Genomic DNA, 22,975 nt, shown 5'->3' with positions numbered 1-22,975 from the left:
CAGATATATCCCTCCCACTAACAAACCCCACCCACCAGCCCCCGCCTTTGGGCGGAGCCTTACCTATGATGTCGAACCAGAGGGGATTGGAGTTCTGTTGCATGGAGACCACACCCACTATCTCGGCCACCTTGTCGCTCTCCATGACGGTGAAGTTGTAGTACTGCTCGTCGAATAGGAGGGGATTCGCCAAAGCCGAGGGCTTACGGATCCACTCGATGTGCAGACGGGCCGTCGACGACTTCTGGGGGCGTCCATTATCTGTGGCTTTGATCTGGGGATGGGGAGGAACCAAGACTGAAATTAGGTGCTTTTTGTATATTTGTCTAAATGAAAGAAAGAGCGAGAGAGAGAGAGAGAGAGAGAGGGAAGAGAGAGAGAGGGGGAGGAGAGAGGGAAGAGAGAGAGAGGGGGAGGAGAGAGGTGGGAGAGATGGGGGAGAGAGGGGGGGTAGAAAAAGACAAAGAGAATGGCAGTTGGTTGGAAAGAGACACACAGATTCAAAGTGAAGTTCACATACAGTGAGTATGTCGTAGCTCCCGGCGGTGAACTGCTTTCGTGATGACACCACCGCCGTCTTGGGGTCGATGAAGAACTTGCCGTCCTCGTTGCCATCGATGATGCTGTAGGAGAGGTCAGCGTTAACCCCTTCATCCCTGTCGTAGGCAAAAGCCCTGTAGATAGGCTCTCCTCTCTTCCTCCTGTCCCTCTCTGGTAACTTGATCTGGTACACCTTCTCTGGGAACGTGGGCTTGTTGTCATTCTCATCAAGCACGTGGACGATCACCCACACCGTGGAGTGTTTGGGGCTGGGACCTCCGTCCGACACCGTGACCTGCGTATCCACACACACGTAACCGTAGACAATCAGACAGACACACACATGCACGCACAGAGACAGGGACAAACACAGACACATGCACACAGAGACGTACATATGCACACACAGGCGAACAGACAGAAAAAAACAAGTACGCGCACACACACACACACACACACACACACACACACACACACACACACACACACACACACACACACACACACACACACACACACACACACACACACACACACACACACACACACACACACACACACACACACACACACAACAGAGAGAAAAAATAAGAGATTTGTTAAGATTCACATCAGTTTTTTCATCTGTCTAAACTAATTACAACAGTCATTCTGTCCTGCGTTTGTCTGACAACTGGAACACATCGTCATATTTCCCAAGTGGGGATGGCTTTGCTTTTTATCTTCTTTCCTGTGTTCTGACAGGTAATTAATCTGTCTCTGTTCCTACTTCCACCATGACGGAGAGCCTCTTGTAGATAAATGCAAAAGGGGGAGGTGCCAGAGGATGAGTTAGCCAATGAGAGACGGAATCCATGCCGTCCCCTCCATAAAACACATTTATATTCATTTTCGGGGGGAGATAAAGGACGTCGCCAGCTGCCATCAATTCAACACAAAGCTACAATTAATTTCCCCAGCGCTTATTGTTGGGTTTGTTTAAAAAGTCAATCTGTCATTTTAGAAATGACACAGCGAGGAGGTACCATCGCAATACAGAGAGAAATGCTAATGATTTACAGAGAGTGTGAGGGAGGGGTGGTGGAGGGTCAGTCGTGGGAGAGAGAGTGAGGGAGGGGTGGTGGAGGGTCAGTAGTGGGAGAGAGAGTGAGGGAGGGGTGGTGGAGGGTCAGTAGTGGGAGAGAGAGTGAGGGAGGGGTGGTGGAGGGTCAGTAGTGGGAGAGAGAGTGAGGGAGGGGTGGTGGAGGGTCAGTAGTGGGAGAGAGAGTGAGGGAGGGGTGGTGGAGGGTCAGTAGTGGGAGAGAGAGTGAGGGAGGGGTGGTGGAGGGTCAGTAGTGGGAGAGAGAGTGAGGGAGGGGTGGTGGAGGGTCAGTAGTGGGAGAGAGAGTGAGGGAGGGGTGGTGGAGGGGTAGCACTGGGAGAGAGAGTGAGGGAGAGGTGGTGGAGGGTCAGTAGTGGGAGAGAGAGTGAGGGGTGGTGGAGGGGTAGTATTGGGAGAGAGAGTGAGGGGTGGTGGTGGAGGGTCAGTAGTGGGAGAGAGAGTGAGGGAGGGGTGGTGGAGGGGTAGTATTGGGAGAGAGAGTGAGGGGTGGTGGTGGAGGGGTAGTATTGGGAGAGAGAGTGAGGGGTGGTGGTGGAGGGTTAGTAGTGGGAGAGAGAGTGAGGGGTGGTGGTGGAGGGTTAGTAGTGGGAGAGACTGAGGGACGGGTGGTGGAGGGTTAGTAGTGGGAGAGAGAGTGAGGGAGGGGTGGTGGAGGGGTAGTAGTGGGAGAGAGTGAGGGGAGTGGTGGAGGGGTAGTAGTGGGAGAGAGTGTTGGGGGTGGTGGTGGGGGGTAGTAGTGGGAGAGAGAGTGAGGGAGGGGTGGTGGAGGGGTAGTAGTGGGAGAGAGAGTGAGAGTGAGGGAGGGGTGGTGGAGGGGTAGTAGTGGGAGAGAGAATGAGAGTGAGGGAGGGGTGGTGGAGGGGTAGTAGTGGGAGAGAGAGTGAGAGTGAGGGAGGGGTGGTGGAGGGGTAATAGTGGGAGAGAGAGTTGGGGGTGGTGGTGGGGGGGTAGTAGTGGGAGAGAGAGTAAGGGAGGGGTGGTGGAGGGGTAGTAGTGGGAGAGAGAGTGAGAGTGAGGGAGGGGTGGTGGAGGGGTAGTTGTGGGAGAGAGAGTTGGGGGTGGTGGTGGGGGGGTAGTAGTGGGAGAGAGAGTGAGGGAGGGGTGGTGGAGGGGTAGTAGTGGGAGAGGGAGAGAGGGAGGTAGCTAGGGAGAGGGGTAAGGAGGAGGTAGGGAGAGTAAACTCCCATATCTACTGGGTGAAATACCACAGTGTGCTATCATAGCAGCAAGATTTGTGACCTGTTGCCACAAGAAAAGGGCAACCAGTGAAGAACAAACACCACTGTAAAAACAACCCCTATTTTTGTTTATTTATTTTCCCTATTGTAGTTTAACTATTTGTACATCGTTACAACACTATATAGACATAATATGATATTTGAAATGTCTTTATTCTTTTGGAACCTCTGAGTGTAATGTTTACTGTTCATTTTATCGTATATTATCTACCTCACTTGCTTTGGCAATGTTAACATATGTTTCCCATGTCAATAAAGCCCTTGAATTGAATTGAATGGAGAGAAGGAGGGAGGGAGGGAGCTGGGAAAGACAATAGGGGTGTGTGAAAGGAACCTAAATGACAGCATAAGGGAAGAACAGAGGATGAATGAGAAATGAAGAACTTTGGGAACATCCCTCTGAGCCTGTGGCGGTTGACCCCCTCTGTGAGTTAATGTAATCCGCTTTGTACAGCACAGTGAGAGAGAGGTAGAGACAGAAAGGGAAAAGGGCGAACAAGCAAGTGGCGGCCACAGTGAAGGACAACAATATACACTAAAGGTCGACATGAACAGATCTCCATTCACGAGAGAGAGAGAGAGGAGAGAGAGAGAGAGAGAGAGAGAGAGGAGAGAGAGAGGAGAGAGAGAGAGAGAGGAGAGAGAGAGAGAGGAGAGAGAGAGAGAGAGAGGAGAGAGAGAGGAGAGAGAGAGAGAGAGAGAGAGAGAGAGAGAGAGAGAGAGAGAGGAGAGAGAGAGAGAGAGAGAGAGGAGAGAGAGAGAGAGAGAGAGAGAGAGAGAGAGAGAGAGAGAGAGAGAGAGAGGAGAGAGAGAGAGGGAGAGGAGAGAGAGAGGAGAGAGAGAGAGAGAGAGAGAGAGAGAGAGAGAGAGAGAGAGAGAGAGAGAGGAGAGAGAGAGGAGAGAGAGGAGAGAGAGAGAGAGAGAGGAGAGAGAGAGGAGAGAGAGAGAGAGAGAGAGAGGAGAGAGAGAGGAGAGAGAGAGAGAGAGAGGAGAGAGAGAACCAAAGAGAGAAACAGAATTAAAGAGAGACAGGAGAGCCTGGGGAATACATGGCCTGCCAACAACATACAGCAGCACAAGGACAGCACAGACGAGCTAGCTAGCATACACTGAACATACGCTAATGCAGCTAAAACATACCAATATACTGTATACACTAAGCTTCTGATTATACAAAGACATTATTACAGAAGACCCAACAGCTATTGAGCTATCAGTGTATTATACTGTACATACAATACCGTTCAAAAGTTTGGGGTCACTTAGAAATGTCCTTATTTTTTTAATTAAATAAAAGCACATTTTTTGTCCATTAAAAAAACGTAAAATTGATCAGAAATACAGTGTAGACATTGTTAATGTTGTAAATTACTATTGTAGCTGGAAACGCTATAATTTTTATGGAATCTCTACAAAGACGTACAGAGGCCCATTATCATTATCATCACTCCTGTGTTATAATGGCACGTTGTGTTAGCTAATCCAAGTTTATCATTTTAAAATGATAATTGATCTTTATAAAACCCTTTTGCAATGATGTTAACACAGCTGAAAACTGTTGTCCTGATTAAAGAAGCAATAAAACTGGCCTTCTTTAGACGAGTATCTGGAGCATCAGCACTTGTGGGTTCGATTAAATGCTTAAAATGGCCAGAAAGAAAAACCTTTCTTTTGAAACTCGTCAGTCTATTCTTGTTCTGAGAAATTAAAGCTATTCCATGTGAGAAATTGTCAAGAAACTGAAGATCTTGTACAATGCTGTGTACTACTCTCTTCACCGAACAGCGCAAACTGGCTCTAACCAGAATAGAAAGAGGAGTGGGAGGCCCCGGTGCACAACTGAGCAAGAGGACAAATACATTATAGTGTCTAGTTTGAGAAAAAGACACCTCAAGAGTCCTCAATTGGCAGCTTTGTTAAATAGTACCCACAAAACACCAGTCTCAACATCAACAGTGAAGAGGCAACTCCGGGACAGGCAACTCCTTTGACCCCAAACTTCTGAACGGTTGTGTATGTTAACATGAAACAGGCTATTTAAGTGGTTGAGAAAAGTCTAAGAGGCGCGATTGAGAGGAGCGTTGCATAAGGACATGTCTGATTGGGCGCAGTAGTAGGTTTGAGTAGAGAGTAGCACGGGTGGGTGGGGAATAAAGAATGCCAGCTGTTGGAAACACCAAAGGCAGATTATATTTGTCTGTCTGCCATTGAGGGTAGTGCAAACAAGGCCTCAACTAGAACCACAAAGCAACAACAACACAGCATGATTTGGACAAAATAGTCTAGGGTGGGAAAATGCTGCTTTCACTGAAGCTCAAAGTTACAATCCACCTTCTCTGAGTTGGTTTGACAGGCTAAACGCCTTTTATATCACTCTCTTGCATTTCTCTCTCTCTGACAGTAATGAAAGATGGTGAAAAGTCACCCTGAAACGTGGAAAACAAGAGAAACTTCCATGAGTTTGGGGATCTTGTTACAAACACACTACCCTAATGGTCAAACACGACGCTACCAGAAACACACTACCGAACTAGAAACACACTACTCTACTGAAAATACACTACCCTACTGAAAACACACTACCCTACTGAAAACACACCACCCTACTGAAAACACACCACCCTACTGAAAACACACCACCCTACTGAAAACACACTACCCTACTGAAAACACACTACCCTACTGAAAACACACTTCCCTACTGAAAACACACTACCCTACTGAAAACACACTACCCTACTAGAAACACACCACCCTACTAGAAACACACTACACTACTAGAAACACACTACCCTACCAGAAACACACTACCCTACTAGAAACACACTACCCTACCAGAAACACACTACCCTACTAGAAACACACTACCCTACTAGAAACACACTACACTACCAGAAACACACTACCCAACTAGAAACACACTACCCTACTAGAAACTCACTACACTACTAGAAACACACTACCCTACTAGAAACACACTACCCTACTAGAAACACACTACCCTACTAGAAACACACTACCCTACTAGAAACACACTACACTATTAGAAACACACTACCCTACTGAAAGCACACTACCCTACTGAAAGCACACTACACTACTAGAAACACACTACCCTACCAGAAACACACTACCCTATCAGAAACACACAACACTACTAGAAACACACTACCCTACTGAAAACACACTACACTACTAGAAACACACTACACTACTAGAAACACAGTACACTACTAGAAACACACTACACTACTAGAACTACACTACCCTACTGAAAACACACTACCCTAATGAAAAGGCACTACACTACTAGAACTACACTACCCTACTGAAAACACACTACCCTACTAAAAACACACTACCCTACTGAAAACACACTACACTACCACAAACACACTACCCTACTAGAAACACACTACCCTACTAGAAACACACTACCCCAACAGAAACACACTACCCTTCTAGAAACACACTACACTACTAGAAACACACTACACTACTAGAAACACACTACCCTACCAGAAACACACTACCCTACCAGAAACACACTACACTACCAGAAACACACTACCCAACTAGAAACACACTACCCTACTAGAAACACACTACCCTACCAGAAACACACTACCCTACCAGAAACACACTACACTACCAGAAACACACTACCCAACTAGAAACACACAACACTACTAGAAACACACTACCCTACTGAAAGCACACTACACTACTAGAAACACACTACCCTACTGAAAACACACTACACTACTAGAAACACACTACCCTACCAGAAACACACTACCCTACCAGAAACACACTACCCTATCAGAAACACACTACCCTACTAGAAACACACAACACTACTAGAAACACACTACCCTACTGAAAACACACTACACTACTAGAAACACACTACACTACTAGAAACACAATACACTACTAGAACTACACTACCCTACTGAAAACACACTACCCTACTGAAAAGGCACTACACTACTAGAACTACACTACCCAACTGAAAACACACTACCCTACTGAAAACACACTACCCTACTGAAAACACACTACACTACCAGAAACACACTACCCTACTAGAAACACACTACCCTACCAGAAACACACTACACTACCAGAAACACACTACCCAACTAGAAACACACTACCCTACTAGAAACACACTACATTACTAGAAACACAATACCCTACTAGAAACACACTACCCTACTAGAAACGCACTACCCGACTAGAAACACACTACACTACTAGAAACACACTACCCTACTGAAAACACACTACCCTACTGAAAACACACTACACTACTATAACTACACTACCCTACTGAAAACACACTACCCTAATGAAAACACACTACCCTACTGAAAACACATTAACCTACTGAAAACACATTGTTCTACTAGAAACACACTACCCCACTGGAAAAAAACTACTAGAAACACACTACACTACTAGAAACATACTACCCTAATAGAAACACACTACCCTACTAGAAACACACTACCTTACTAGAAACACACTACTCTACTGAAAACACACTACCCAACTAGAACTACACTACCCTACTGAAAACACACTACACTACTAGAAACACACTACCCTACCAGAAACACCCTACCCTACCAGAAACACACTACCCTATCAGAAACACACTACCCTACTAGAAACACACAACACTACTAGAAACACACTACCCTACTGAAAACACACTACACTACTAGAAACACACTACACTACTAGAAACACAATACACTACTAGAACTACACTACCCTACTGAAAACACACTACCCTACTGAAAAGACACTACTAGAACTACACTACCCAACTGAAAACACACTACCCTACTGAAAACACACTACCCTACTGAAAACACACTACACTACCAGAAACACACTACCCTACTAGAAACACACTACCCTACCAGAAACACACTACACTACCAGAAACACACTACCCAACTAGAAACACACTACCCTACTGAAAACACACTACACTACTAGAAACACACTACCCTACTGAAAACACACTACCCAACTAGAACTACACTACCCTACTGAAAACACACTACCCTACTGAAAACACACTGCCCTACTGAAAACACACTACCCTACTGAAAACACACTACACTACTAGAACTACACTACCCTACTGAAAACACACTACACTACTAGAACTACACTACCCTACTGAAAACACACTACACTACTATAACTACACTACCCTACTGAAAACACACTACCCTAATGAAAACACACTACCCTACTGAAAACACACTACCATACTGAAACACATTACCCAACTAGAAACACACTACCCTACTGAAAATACACTACCCTACTGAAAACACATTAACCTACTGAAAACACATTGTTCTACTAGAAACACACTACCCCACTGGAAAAAAACTACTAGAAACACACTACACTACTAGAAACATACTACCCTAATAGAAACACACTACCCTACTAGAAACACACTACCATACTAGAAACACACTACTCTACTAGAAACACACTACCCTATTAGAAACACACTACTCTACTAGAAACCCAATACCCTACTACAAACGCACTACCCTACTAGAAACACACTACTCTACTGGAAACACACTTCCCTACTAGAAACACACTACCATACTGGAAATATACTACCCTACTAGAAACACACTACTCTACTGGAAACTCTAGTGGGGTGGGGACTGTGCTTTGGCAAAGTGGGTGGGGTTATATCCTTCCTGTTTGGCCCTGTCCGGGGGTATCATCAGATGGGGCCACAGTGTCTCCTGACCCCTCCTGTCTCAGCATTCAGTATTTATGCTGCAGTAGTTTATGTGTCGGGGGGCTAGGATCAGTTTGTTATATCTGGAGTACTTCTCCTGTCTTATTCGGTGTCCTGTGTGAATTTATGTATGCTCTCTCTAATTCTCTCTTTCTCTCGGAGGACCTGAGCCCTAGGACCATGCCTCAGGACTACCTGGCATGATGACTCCTTGCTGTCCGAAGGCCACCTGGCCGTGCTGCTGCTCCAGTTTCAACTGTTCTGCCTGCATTTATTATTATTTGACCATGCTGGTCATTTATAAACATTTGAACATCTTGGCCATGTTCTGTTATAATCTCCACCCGGCACAGCCAGAAGAGGACTGGTCACCCTTCATAGCCTGGTTCCTCTCTAGGGTGATTCCTAGGTTTTGGCCTTTGTAGGGAGTTTTTCCTAGCCACCGTGCTTCTACACCTGCATTGCTTGCTGTTTGGGGTTTTAGGCTGGGTTTCTATACAGCAATTGAAGATATTAGCTGATGTACGAAGGGATATATAAATACATTTGATTTCATTTGATAACTAGAAACACATTACAGTACTAGAAACACACTACCCAACTAGAAACACAATACTCTACTAGAAACACACTACTAGACACACACTACTAGAAACACACTACCCTACTAGAAACACACTACTAGAAACACACTACCCTACTAGAAACACACTACTAGAAACACACTACAATACTAGAAACACACTACCCTACTAGAAACACACTACTAGAAACACACTACTCTACTAGAAACACACTACTAGAAACACACTACTCTACTAGAAACACACTACTAGAAACACACTACTCTACTAGAAACACACTACTAGAAACACACTACTCTACTAGAAACACACTACTCTACTAGAAACACACTACTAGAAAGACACTAAAATACTAGAAACACACTTCCCTACTAGAAACACACTACTCTACTAGAAACACACTACCCTACTAGAAACACACTACTCCACTAGAAACACACTACTCCACTAGAAACACACTACTCTACTAGAAACACACTACTCTACTAGAAACACACTACTAGAAACACAATACTAGAAACACACTACTAGAAACACACTACTCTACGAGAAACACACGACTAGAAAAACACTACTAGAAACACACTACAAGAAGCACACTACTAGAAACACACGACTCTACTAGAAACACACTACTAGAAACACACTACCCTACTAGAAACACACTACTGGAAACACACTACTAGAAACACACTACCCTACTAGAAACACACTACTAGAAACACACTACCCTACTAGAAACACACTACTAGAAACACACTACTAGAAACACACTACCCTACTAGAAACACACTAATCTACTAGAAACACACTACTCCACTAGAAACACACTAATCTACTAGAAACACACTACTAGAAACACACTAATCTACTAGAAACACACTACTAGAAACACACTACCCTACTAGAAACACACTACTAGAAACACACTACCCTACTAGAAACACACTACTAGAAACACACTACTAGAAACACACTACCCTACTAGAAACACACTAATCTACTAGAAACACACTACTCCACTAGAAACACACTAATCTACTAGAAACACACTACTAGAAACACACTAATCTACTAGAAACACACTACTAGAAACACACTACCCTACTAGAAACACACTACTAGAAACACACTACTAGAAACACACTACCCTACTAGAAACACACTACCCTACTAGAAACACACTACTAGAAACACACTACTAGAAACACACTACTAGAAACACACTACCCTACTAGAAACACACTACTACAAACACACTACTAGAAACACACTACCCTACTAGAAACACACAACTAGAAACACACTACTGGAAACACACTAATCTACTAGAAACACACTACTAGAAACACACTACTAGAAACACACTACAAGAAACACACTACTAGAAACACACTACAAGAAACACACTACTCTACCAGAAACAAACTACTCTACCAGACACACACTACTAGAAACACACTACAAGAAACACACTACTCTACCAGAAACACACTACTCTACCAGAAACACACTACTAGAAACACACTACTATACTAGAAACACCCTACTCTACTAGAAACACACTACTCAACTAGAAACACACTATTAAAAACACACTACCCTACTAGAAACACACTACTCTACTGGAAACACACTACTCCACTAGAAACACACTACCCTACTAGAAACACACTACACTACCAGAAACACACTATTAAAAACACACTACCCTACTAGAAACACACTACTCTACTGGAAACACACTACTCCACTAGAAACACACTACCCTACTAGAAACACACTACTCTACTAGAAACACACTACTCTACTGGAAACACACTACTAGAAACACACTACTAGAAACACACTACTCTACTAGAAACACACTACTAGAAAAACAATACTAGAAACACACTACTAGAAACACACTACTCTACTAGAAACACACGACTAGAAACACACTACTAGAAACACACTACAAGAAACACACTACTCTACTAGAAACACACTACTAGAAACCCACTACCCTACTAGAAACACACTACTAGAAACACACTACTGGAAACACACTACCCTACTAGAAACACACTACTAGAAACATGCTACCCTACTAGAAACACACTACTAGAAACACACTACTAGAAACACACTACACGACTAGAAACACACTACTCTACTAGAAACACACTACTCTACTAGAAACACACTACTAGAAACACACTACTAGAAACACACTACTAGAAACACACTAATCTACTAGAAACACACTACTAGAAACACACGACTAGAAACACACTACTCTACTAGAAACACACTACTAGAAACACACTACTAGAAACACACTACGCTACTAGAAACACACTACCATACTAGACACACACTACTAGAAACACACTACTATACTAGAAACACCCTACTCTACTAGAAACACACTACTAGAAACACACTACTATACTAGAAACACCCTACCCTACTAGAAACACACTACTCTACTGGAAACACACTACTCCACTAGAAACACACTACCCTACTAGAAACACACTACACTACTAGAATCACACTACACTACTAGAAACACACTATTAAAAACACACTACCCTACTAGAAACACACTACCCTACTAGAAACACACTACACTACTAGAAACACACTACACTACTAGAAACACAATACTCTACTGGAATCACCCTACTCCGCTAGAAACACACTACCCTACTAGAAACACACTACTCTACTAGCAACACACTACTCTACTGGAAACACATTACTAGAAACAGACTACTCTACGATAAACACACTACTCCACTAGAAACACACTACTCTACTAGAAACAGACTACTCTACTAGAAACACACTACTCTACTAGAAACACACCACTCTACTAGAAACACACTACTCTACTGGAATCACACTACTCCGCTAGAAACACACTACCCTACTAGAAACACACTACTCTACTAGCAACACACTACTCTACTGGAAACACATTACTAGAAACACACTACTCTACTAGAAACACACAAATCTACTAGAAACACACTACTCCACTAGAAACAAACTACTCTACTAGAAACACACTACTCTACTGGAAACACACTACTAGAAACACACTACTCCAATAGAAACACACTACTCCACTAGAAACACACTACTCCACTAGAAACACACTACTCTACTAGAAACACACTAATAGAAACACACTACTCCACTAGAAACACACTACTCTACTAGAAACACACTACTCTACTAGAAACACACTACTAGAAACACACTACTCTACTGGAAACACACTACTCCACTAGAAACACACTACTAGAAACACACTACTAGAAACATACTACTCTACTAGAAACACACTACTAGAAACACACTACTCTACTAGAAACACACACACACACACACATGCACACACAAATCCTGTGCGTTTGACCTTCTTCAGATGCGGGAAGCAGGCTTTTCTTCCCCAATATCACTCAAGCTTTTGTCTCAGGCATTTGATCTCAGATGCAACACTTTTCTCTTCCGCTGCACTGAATAGGGGTTTTGACCCTGTCCGTGTGTGTGTGTGTGTGTGTGTGTGTGTGTGTGTGTGTGTGTGTGTGTGTGTGTGTGTGTGTGTGTGTGTGTGTGTGTGTGTGTGTGTGTGTGTGTGTGTGTGTGTGTGTGTGTGTGTGTGTGTGTGTGTGTGTGTGCGTGTGTGTGTGTGTGTGTGTGTGTGTGTGTGTGTGTGTGTGTGTGTGTGTGTGTGTGTGTGTGTGTGTGTGTGTGTGTGTGTGTGTGTGTGTGTGTGTGTGTGTGTGTGTGTGTGTGTGTGTTTTAGTTTTATCTGTTCAAGTGAAAAATCCCTTCTGGTCCATGCAGCACTTGGGTCACACACCTCATCAGGAGAGAGAGAGGCTCTCAACTAAATCATTTAACCATTGCCACTTAACCCTTATTGTGGATGTTAATTTGTTCACACCCATCTTGTTGGTGGAGAGAACATCTTGCAGGTTGAAAGCTTCTATACATTTTGCTCTGTCTAATGTGTATCTGTGTGATATTTGAGTGACTCAAACATTAAAACAAAGTCTATGGGCTAAAAAAAACAAAATAAAAAACATTAGCTGACATGATCTGGACATTTCTGACACGTTATAGAGAAGGTAATGACTGACATGGGCTTGTTGATCTGGACATTTCTGACACGTTATAGAGAAGGTAATGACTGACATGGGCTTGTTGATCTGGACATTTCTGACACGTTATAGAGAAGGTAATGACTGACATGGGCTAGTTGATCTGGACATTTCTGACACGTTATAGAGAAGGTAATGACTGACATGGGCTAGTTGATCTGGACATTTCTGACACGTTATAGAGAAGGAAATGACTGACATGGGCTAGTTGATCTGGACATTTCTGACACGTTATAGAGAAGGTAATGACTGACATGGGCTAGTTGATCTGGACATTTCTGACACGTTATAGAGAAGGTAATGGCTGAAATGGGCTAGTTGATCTGGACATTTCTGACACGTTATAGAGAAGGTAATGACTGACATGGGCTAGTTGATCTGGACATTTCTGACACGTTATAGAGAAGGTAATGACTGACATGGGCTAGTTGATCTGGACATTTCTGACACGTTATAGAGAAGGTAATGACTGACATGGGCTAGTTGATCTGGACATTTCTGACACGTTATAGAGAAGGTAATGACTGACATGGGCTAGTTGATCTGGACATTTCTGACACGTTATAGAGAAGGTAATGACTGACATGGGCTAGTTGATCTGGACATTTCTGACACGTTATAGAGAAGGTAATGACTGACATGGGCTAGTTGATCTGGACATTTCTGACACGTTATAGAGAAGGTAAAGACTGACATGGGCTAGTTGATCTGGACATTTCTGACACGTTATAGAGAAGGTAAAGACTGACATGGGCTAGTTGATCTGGACATTTCTGACACGTTATAGAGAAGGTAATGACTGACATGGGCTAGTTGATCTGGACATTTCTGACACGTTATAGAGAAGGTAATGACTGACATGGGCTAGTTGATCTGGACATTTCTGACACGTTATAGAGAAGGTAATGACTGACATGGGCTAGTTGATCTGGACATTTCTGACACGTTATAGAGAAGGTAATGACTGACATGGGCTAGTTGATCTGGACATTTCTGACACGTTATAGAGAAGGTAATGACTGACATGGGCTAGTTGATCTGGACATTTCTGACACGTTATAGAGAAGGTAATGACTGACATGGGCTAGTTGATCTGGACATTTCTGACACGTTATAGAGAAGGAAATGACTGACATCGGCTAGTTGATCTGGACATTTCTGACACGTTATAGAGAAGGTAATGACTGACATGGGCTAGTTGATCTGGACATTTCTGACACGTTATAGAGAAGGAAATGACTGACATGGGCTAGTTGATCTGGACATTTCTGACACGTTATAGAGAAGGTAATGACTGACATGTGCTAGTTGATCTGGACATTTCTGACACGTTATAGAGAAGGTAATGACTGACATGGGCTAGTTGATCTGGACATTTCTGACACATTATAGAGAAGGTAATGACAGACATCTCTCATAAGAAACTAGCTCCCTGGTACACAGAAAATACCCAAGCTCTGAAGCAAGCTTCCAGAAAATTGGAACGGAAATGCCGCCACTAGCTTGGAAAGACGGTACCGTGCAGTACCGAAGAGCCCTTACTGCTGCTCGATCATCCTATTTTTCTAACTTAATTGAGGAAAATAAGAACAATCCGAAATTCCTTTTTGATACTGTCGCAAAGCTAACTAAAAAGCAGCATTCCCCAAGAGAGGATGACTTTCACTTTAGCAGTGATAAATTCATGAACTTCTTTGAGGAAAAGATTATGATTATTAGAAAGCAAATTACGGACTCCTCTTTAAACCTGCGTATTCCTCCAAACCTCAGTTGTCCTGAGTCTGCACAACTCTGCCAGGACCTAGGATCAAGAGAGACGCTCAAGTGTTTTAGTACTATATCTCTTGACACAATGATGAAAATAATCATGGCCTCTAAACCTTCAAGCTGCATACTGGACCCTATTCCAACTAAACTACTGAAAGAGCTGCTTCCTGTGCTTGGCCCTCCTATGTTGAACATAATAAACGGCTCTCTATCCACTGGATGTGTACCAAACTCATTAAACGTGGCAGTAATAAAGCCTCTCTTGAAAAAGCCAAACCTTGACCCAGAAAATATAAAAAACTATCGGCCTATATCGAATCTTCCATTCCTCTCAAAAATTTTAGAGAAGGCTGTTGCACAGCAACTCACTGCCTTCCTGAAGACAAACAATGTATACAAAATGCTTCAGTCTGGTTTTAGACCCCATCATAGCACTGAGACTGCACTTGTGAAGGTGGTAAATGACATTTTAATGGCATCGGACCGAGGCTCTGCATCTGTCCTCGTGCTCCTAGACCTTAGTGCTGCTTTTGATACCATCGATCACCACATTCTTTTGGAGAGATTGGAAACCCAAATTGGTCTACACGGACATGTTCTGGCCTGGTTTAGATCTTAGAAGAGGACTGGCCACCCCACATAGCCTGGTTCCTCTCTAGGTTTCTTCCTAGGTTTTGGCCTTTCTAGGGAGTTTTTCATAGCCACTGTGCTTCTACACCTGCATTGCTTGCTGTTTGGGGTTTTAGGCTAGGTTTCTGTACAGCACTTTTGAGATATCAGCTGATGTACGAAGGGCTATATAAATACATTTGATTTGATTTTGATTTGATTTGACATGGGCAAGTTGATCTGGACATTTCTGACACGTTATAGAGAAGGTAATGACTGAAATGGGCTCGTTGATCTGGACATTTCTGACACGTTATAGAGAAGGTAATGACTGAAATGGGCTCGTTGATCTGGACATTTCTGACACGTTATAGAGAAGGTAATAACTGACATGGGCTAGTTGATCTGGACATTTTTGACACGTTATAGAGAAGGTAATGACTGACATGGGCTAGTTGATCTGGACATTTCTGACACGTTATAGAGAAGGTAATGACTGACATGGGCTAGTTGATCTGGACATTTCTGACACGTTATAGAGAAGGTAATGACTGACATGGGCTAGTTGATCTGGACATTTCTGACACGTTATAGAGAAGGTAATGACTGACATGGGCTAGTTGATCTGGACATTTCTGACACGTTATAGAGAAGGTAATGACTGACATGGGCTAGTTGATCTGGACATTTCTGACACGTTATAGAGAAGGTAATGACTGACATGGGCTAGTTGATCTGGACATTTCTGACACGTTATAGAGAAGGAAATGACTGACATCGGCTAGTTGATCTGGACATTTCTGACACGTTATAGAGAAGGTAATGACTGACATGGGCTAGTTGATCTGGACATTTCTGACACGTTATAGAGAAGGAAATGACTGACATGGGCTAGTTGATCTGGACATTTCTGACACGTTATAGAGAAGGTAATGACTGACATGTGCTAGTTGATCTGGACATTTCTGACACGTTATAGAGAAGGTAATGACTGACATGGGCTAGTTGATCTGGACATTTCTGACACATTATAGAGAAGGTAATGACAGACATCTCTCATAAGAAACTAGCTCCCTGGTACACAGAAAATACCCAAGCTCTGAAGCAAGCTTCCAGAAAATTGGAACGGAAATGCCGCCACTAGCTTGGAAAGACGGTACCGTGCAGTACCGAAGAGCCCTTACTGCTGCTCGATCATCCTATTTTTCTAACTTAATTGAGGAAAATAAGAACAATCCGAAATTCCTTTTTGATACTGTCGCAAAGCTAACTAAAAAGCAGCATTCCCCAAGAGAGGATGACTTTCACTTTAGCAGTGATAAATTCATGAACTTCTTTGAGGAAAAGATTATGATTATTAGAAAGCAAATTACGGACTCCTCTTTAAACCTGCGTATTCCTCCAAACCTCAGTTGTCCTGAGTCTGCACAACTCTGCCAGGACCTAGGATCAAGAGAGACGCTCAAGTGTTTTAGTACTATATCTCTTGACACAATGATGAAAATAATCATGGCCTCTAAACCTTCAAGCTGCATACTGGACCCTATTCCAACTAAACTACTGAAAGAGCTGCTTCCTGTGCTTGGCCCTCCTATGTTGAACATAATAAACGGCTCTCTATCCACTGGATGTGTACCAAACTCATTAAACGTGGCAGTAATAAAGCCTCTCTTGAAAAAGCCAAACCTTGACCCAGAAAATATAAAAAACTATCGGCCTATATCGAATCTTCCATTCCTCTCAAAAATTTTAGAGAAGGCTGTTGCACAGCAACTCACTGCCTTCCTGAAGACAAACAATGTATACAAAATGCTTCAGTCTGGTTTTAGACCCCATCATAGCACTGAGACTGCACTTGTGAAGGTGGTAAATGACATTTTAATGGCATCGGACCGAGGCTCTGCATCTGTCCTCGTGCTCCTAGACCTTAGTGCTGCTTTTGATACCATCGATCACCACATTCTTTTGGAGAGATTGGAAACCCAAATTGGTCTACACGGACATGTTCTGGCCTGGTTTAGATCTTAGAAGAGGACTGGCCACCCCACATAGCCTGGTTCCTCTCTAGGTTTCTTCCTAGGTTTTGGCCTTTCTAGGGAGTTTTTCATAGCCACTGTGCTTCTACACCTGCATTGCTTGCTGTTTGGGGTTTTAGGCTAGGTTTCTGTACAGCACTTTTGAGATATCAGCTGATGTACGAAGGGCTATATAAATACATTTGATTTGATTTTGATTTGATTTGACATGGGCAAGTTGATCTGGACATTTCTGACACGTTATAGAGAAGGTAATGACTGAAATGGGCTCGTTGATCTGGACATTTCTGACACGTTATAGAGAAGGTAATGACTGAAATGGGCTCGTTGATCTGGACATTTCTGACACGTTATAGAGAAGGTAATAACTGACATGGGCTAGTTGATCTGGACATTTTTGACACGCTATAGAGAAGGTAATGACTGACATGGGCTAGTTGATCTGGACATTTCTGACACGTTATAGAGAAGGTAATGGCTGAAATGGGCTAGTTGATCTGGACATTTCTGACACGTTATAGAGAAGGTAATGACTGACATGGGCTAGTTGATCTGGACATTTCTGACACGTTATAGAGAAGGTAATGGCTGAAATGGGCTAGTTGATCTGGACATTTCTGACACGTTATAGAGAAGGTAATGACTGACATGGGCTAGTTGATCTGGACATTTCTGACATGTTATAGAGAAGGTAATGACTGACATGGCAACAGGAAAAGTGATGATGCACTACCCAACTTCTAAATTGTGATTGAATTCATCTGAAGATACCTAAAAAAAACATACCACATTTCAAAAAGCAGTATACTAACATTCCTTTCCAGATAAACAATGGCAAATGGATATATAGCCTTTAGAAAAAGAAAACTTTTTTTTTTAATACAAACATAAAATCTATGAATAAAAAAATTGAACAACAGTAATATTTTACACAAACATGAAGGTCACCGTAAATCAATAATTTCTGGTGAAAAAATGAATAAGAATTGTGGAAATTAACTCGATACCTGTCCTTTCCACAGAAAGTTAAACATAGAAGCTCAAACAAAAGGCTAGAAGAAGGAATAACATATTTATGGTCAAATGTCTCTTTGATGTTTTATTCCTTTATTGAAGAAACAACAGCATGTTCATGGTACAGGCCATTCTGGCCCATGGCCAGTCATAGACTGTTCTCTCTACTATCGCATGGCAAGTGATACCGGAGTGCCAAGTCTAGGACAAAAAGGCTTCTCAACAGTTTTTACCCCCAAGCCATAAGACTCCTGAACAGGTAACCAAATGGCTACCCGGACTATTTGCATTGTGTGCTCCCCCCCAAACCCTCATTTTACACTGCTGCTACTCTCTGTTTATCATATATGCAAAGTCACTAACTATACATTCATGTACATACTACCTCAATTGGGCTGACCATCCAGTGCTCCCGCACATTGGCTAACCGGTCAGTCTGCATTGTGTCCCGCCACCCACCACCCACCACCCACCACCCACCACCCGCCAACCCCTCTTTTTACGCTTCCGCTACTCTCTGTTCATCATATATGCATAGTCACTTTAACCATATCTACATGTACATACTACCTCAGTCAGCCTGACTAACCGGTGTCTGTATGTAGCCTAGTGGTTAGAGCGTTGGTCTAGTAACCGAAAGGTTGCAAGTTCAAATCCCCAAGCTGACAAGGTACAAATCTGTTGTTCTGCCCCTGAACAGGCAGTTAACCCACTATTCCTAGGCCGTCATTGAAAATAAGAATTTGTTCTTAACTGACATGCCTAGTAAAATAAAGGTAAAAAAAAATGTAGCCTCGCTACTTTATATAGCCTGTCTTTTTACTGTTGTTTTATTTCTTTACATACCTATTGTTCACCTAATACCTTTTTTGCACTATTGGTTAGAGCCTGTAAGTAAGCATTTCACCTGTTGTATTTGGCGCATGTGACAAATACACTTTGATTTGCTTCCATGCTAACAGGCTATGTGCTAAATCCCATCTACAAACCCCTGCTAAATCTGATCTCTAAACTCCTGCTAAATCCCATCTACAAACCCCTGCTAAATCTGATCTCTAAACTCCTGCTAAATCTGATCTACAAACCCCCGCTAAATCTGATCTATAAATCCCTGCTAAATCTGATCTACAAACCCCTGCTAAATCTAATCTATAAACCCCTGCTAAATCTGATCTATAAACCCCTGCTAAAACTGATCTATAAACCCCTGCTAAATCTGATCTATAAACAAACCCCTGCTAAATCTTATCTATAAACCCCTGCTAAATCTGATCAGACATACAGTACAAGTCACATCAATATAAACCTCTGCACCAAACCTACAGTCTGAAACAAATGGGAGCCAATAACATTAGGCTCATCTCTGTAGATATCGATAAGACTTCACAGCACGGGACAACAAAATCATAATCATTCTCCCTCTGTTTATTCCTCATTGATCTGGCGTGGCATCTGTGTAAATGAATATGGATTTCTATGACCGGCCTAAATCACACCACTGTTAACTGTTTGGAGGGTTTGTTTAGAGAGGAAATTAGATTTAACTGGTTTGCACTGCAGCAAACCAGACCTGTTTAAGTCTGTAGCTAAACTATACGTGAAATGGAGAGAGGGAAAGGCTAGCAGACAGACGGACAGAAAGGCAGCCAGGCAGAGGACAGAGAGACAGGAAGATGGGAATGGCTAGCAGACAGATGGACAGACAGGCAGAGGACAGAGAGACAGGAAGATGGGAATGGCTAGCAGACAGATGGACAGACAGGCAGAGGACAGAGAGACAGGAAGATGGGAATGGCTAGCAGACAGACGGACAGACAGGCAGAGGACAGAGAGACAGGAAGATGGGAATGGCTAGCAGACAGACGGACAGACAGGCAGAGGACAGAGAGACAGGAAGATGGGAATGGCTAGCAGACAGATGGACAGACAGGCAGAGGACAGAGAGACAGGAAGATGGGAATGGCTAGCAGACAGATGGACAGACAGGCAGAGGACAGAGAGACAGGAAGATGGGAATGGCTAGCAGACAGATGGACAGGCAGGCAGAGGACAGAGAGACAGGAAGATGGGAATGGCTAGCAGACAGATGGACAGACAGGCAGAGGACAGAGAGACAGGAAGATGGGAATGGCTAGCAGACAGATGGACAGACAGGCAGAGGACAGAGAGACAGGAAGATGGGAATGGCTAGCAGACAGATGGACAGACAGGCAGAGGACAGAGAGACAGGAAGATGGGAATGGCTAGCAGACAGATGGACAGACAGGCAGAGGACAGAGAGACAGGAAGATGGGAATGGCTAGCAGACAGACGGACAGACAGGCAGAGGACAGAGAGACAGGAAGATGGGAATGGCTAGCAGACAGACGGACAGACAGGCAGAGGACAGAGAGACAGGAAGATGGGAATGGCTAGCAGACAGACGGACAGACAGGCAGAGGACAGAGAGACAGGAAGATGGGAATGGCTAGCAGACAGATGGACAGACAGGCAGAGGACAGAGAGACAGGAAGATGGGAATGGCTAGCAGACAGATGGACAGGCAGGCAGAGGACAGAGAGACAGGAAGATGGGAATGGCTAGCAGACAGATGGACAGGCAGGCAGAGGACAGAGAGACAGGAAGATGGGAATGGCTAGCAGACAGATGGACAGACAGGCAGAGGACAGAGAGACAGGAAGATGGGAATGGCTAGCAGACAGACGGACAGACAGGCAGAGGACAGAGAGACAGGAAGATGGGAATGGCTAGCAGACAGACGGACAGACAGGCAGAGGACAGAGAGACAGGAAGATGGGAATGGCTAGCAGACAGATGGACAGACAGGCAGAGGACAGAGAGACAGGAAGATGGGAATGGTTAGCAGACAGATGGACAGGCAGGCAGAGGACAGAGAGACAGGAAGATGGGAATGGCTAGCAGACAGATGGACAGACAGGCAGAGGACAGAGAGACAGGAAGATGGGAATGGCTAGCAGACAGATGGACAGGCAGGCAGAGGACAGAGAGACAGGAAGATGGGAATGGCTAGCAGACAGATGGACAGGCAGGCAGAGGACAGAGAGACAGGAAGATGGGAATGGCTAGCAGACAGATGGACAGACAGGCAGAGGACAGAGAGACAGGAAGATGGGAATGGCTAGCAGACAGACGGACAGACAGGCAGAGGACAGAGAGACAGGAAGATGGGAATGGCTAGCAGACAGACGGACAGACAGGCAGAGGACAGAGAGACAGGAAGATGGGAATGGCTAGCAGACAGATGGACAGACAGGCAGAGGACAGAGAGACAGGAAGATGGGAATGGCTAGCAGACAGATGGACAGGCAGGCAGAGGACAGAGAGACAGGAAGATGGGAATGGCTAGCAGACAGACGGACAGACAGGCAGAGGACAGAGAGACAGGAAGATGGGAATGGCTAGCAGACAGATGGACAGACAGGCAGAGGACAGAGAGACAGGAAGATGGGAATGGCTAGCAGACAGATGGACAGACAGGCAGAGGACAGAGAGACAGGAAGATGGCCGAAGATGTTTGCGTTCTCTCACAGTACAGTGTTGTTAGACTATACGGAGAGGTGGGAGAAGAGATGTTACTGAGCATCAAATAACATACAAACATAGAGGTGGCATAGAGGATTTAATGGCTCTGTTTACTCATCACATATTCTCCCTGTCACAGACCTTATCTGAAGTATACTGCAGTGGGGAGAAACTATCCAACTGGCATCAAAACACACGTCAGCATCTTACTGAGAAACAATCAATACAGCTAGAGCAGAATGTCTTTGAAAAATAGTTTGTCACCGCATGCACACACACACACACACACACACACACACACACACACACACACACACACACACACACACACACACACACACACACACACACACACACACACACACACACACACACACACACACACACACACACACACACACACACACACACACACACACACACACACACACACACACACACAATTCAGGACTCTGGCAGCAGCAACACCATTTACCTCCAATCTGCCGCCCTTAGTCAAGATACGACACTCCAATCAGCTCATAATGGAACCCAACACACAATCTTCATTTCCTGCTCCACTCCTCATACTGACTCAATTACACTAGACCT

The 22,975-nt window shown here is 43.8% G+C and overlaps 1 protein-coding gene across 1 annotated transcript in view; it reads right to left on the bottom strand.

Moving 5' to 3' along the window:
* Nucleotides 1–22,975, bottom strand: part of LOC124006375 (protocadherin Fat 3-like) — a 378,106-nt gene that overhangs the window by 99,998 nt on the left and 255,133 nt on the right. The window contains 2 exon segments of the mRNA XM_046316357.1: nt 64–274; nt 521–835. Coding sequence (XP_046172313.1) covers nt 64–274; nt 521–835 — 526 coding nt within the window.

Source organism: Oncorhynchus gorbuscha, linkage group LG19, assembly GCF_021184085.1.
Source record: "Oncorhynchus gorbuscha isolate QuinsamMale2020 ecotype Even-year linkage group LG19, OgorEven_v1.0, whole genome shotgun sequence".
Lineage (NCBI taxonomy): Eukaryota > Metazoa > Chordata > Actinopteri > Salmoniformes > Salmonidae > Oncorhynchus > Oncorhynchus gorbuscha.
Note: the sequence above shows the minus strand (reverse complement) of the source record. Positions and strands in the feature narration are given on the sequence as shown.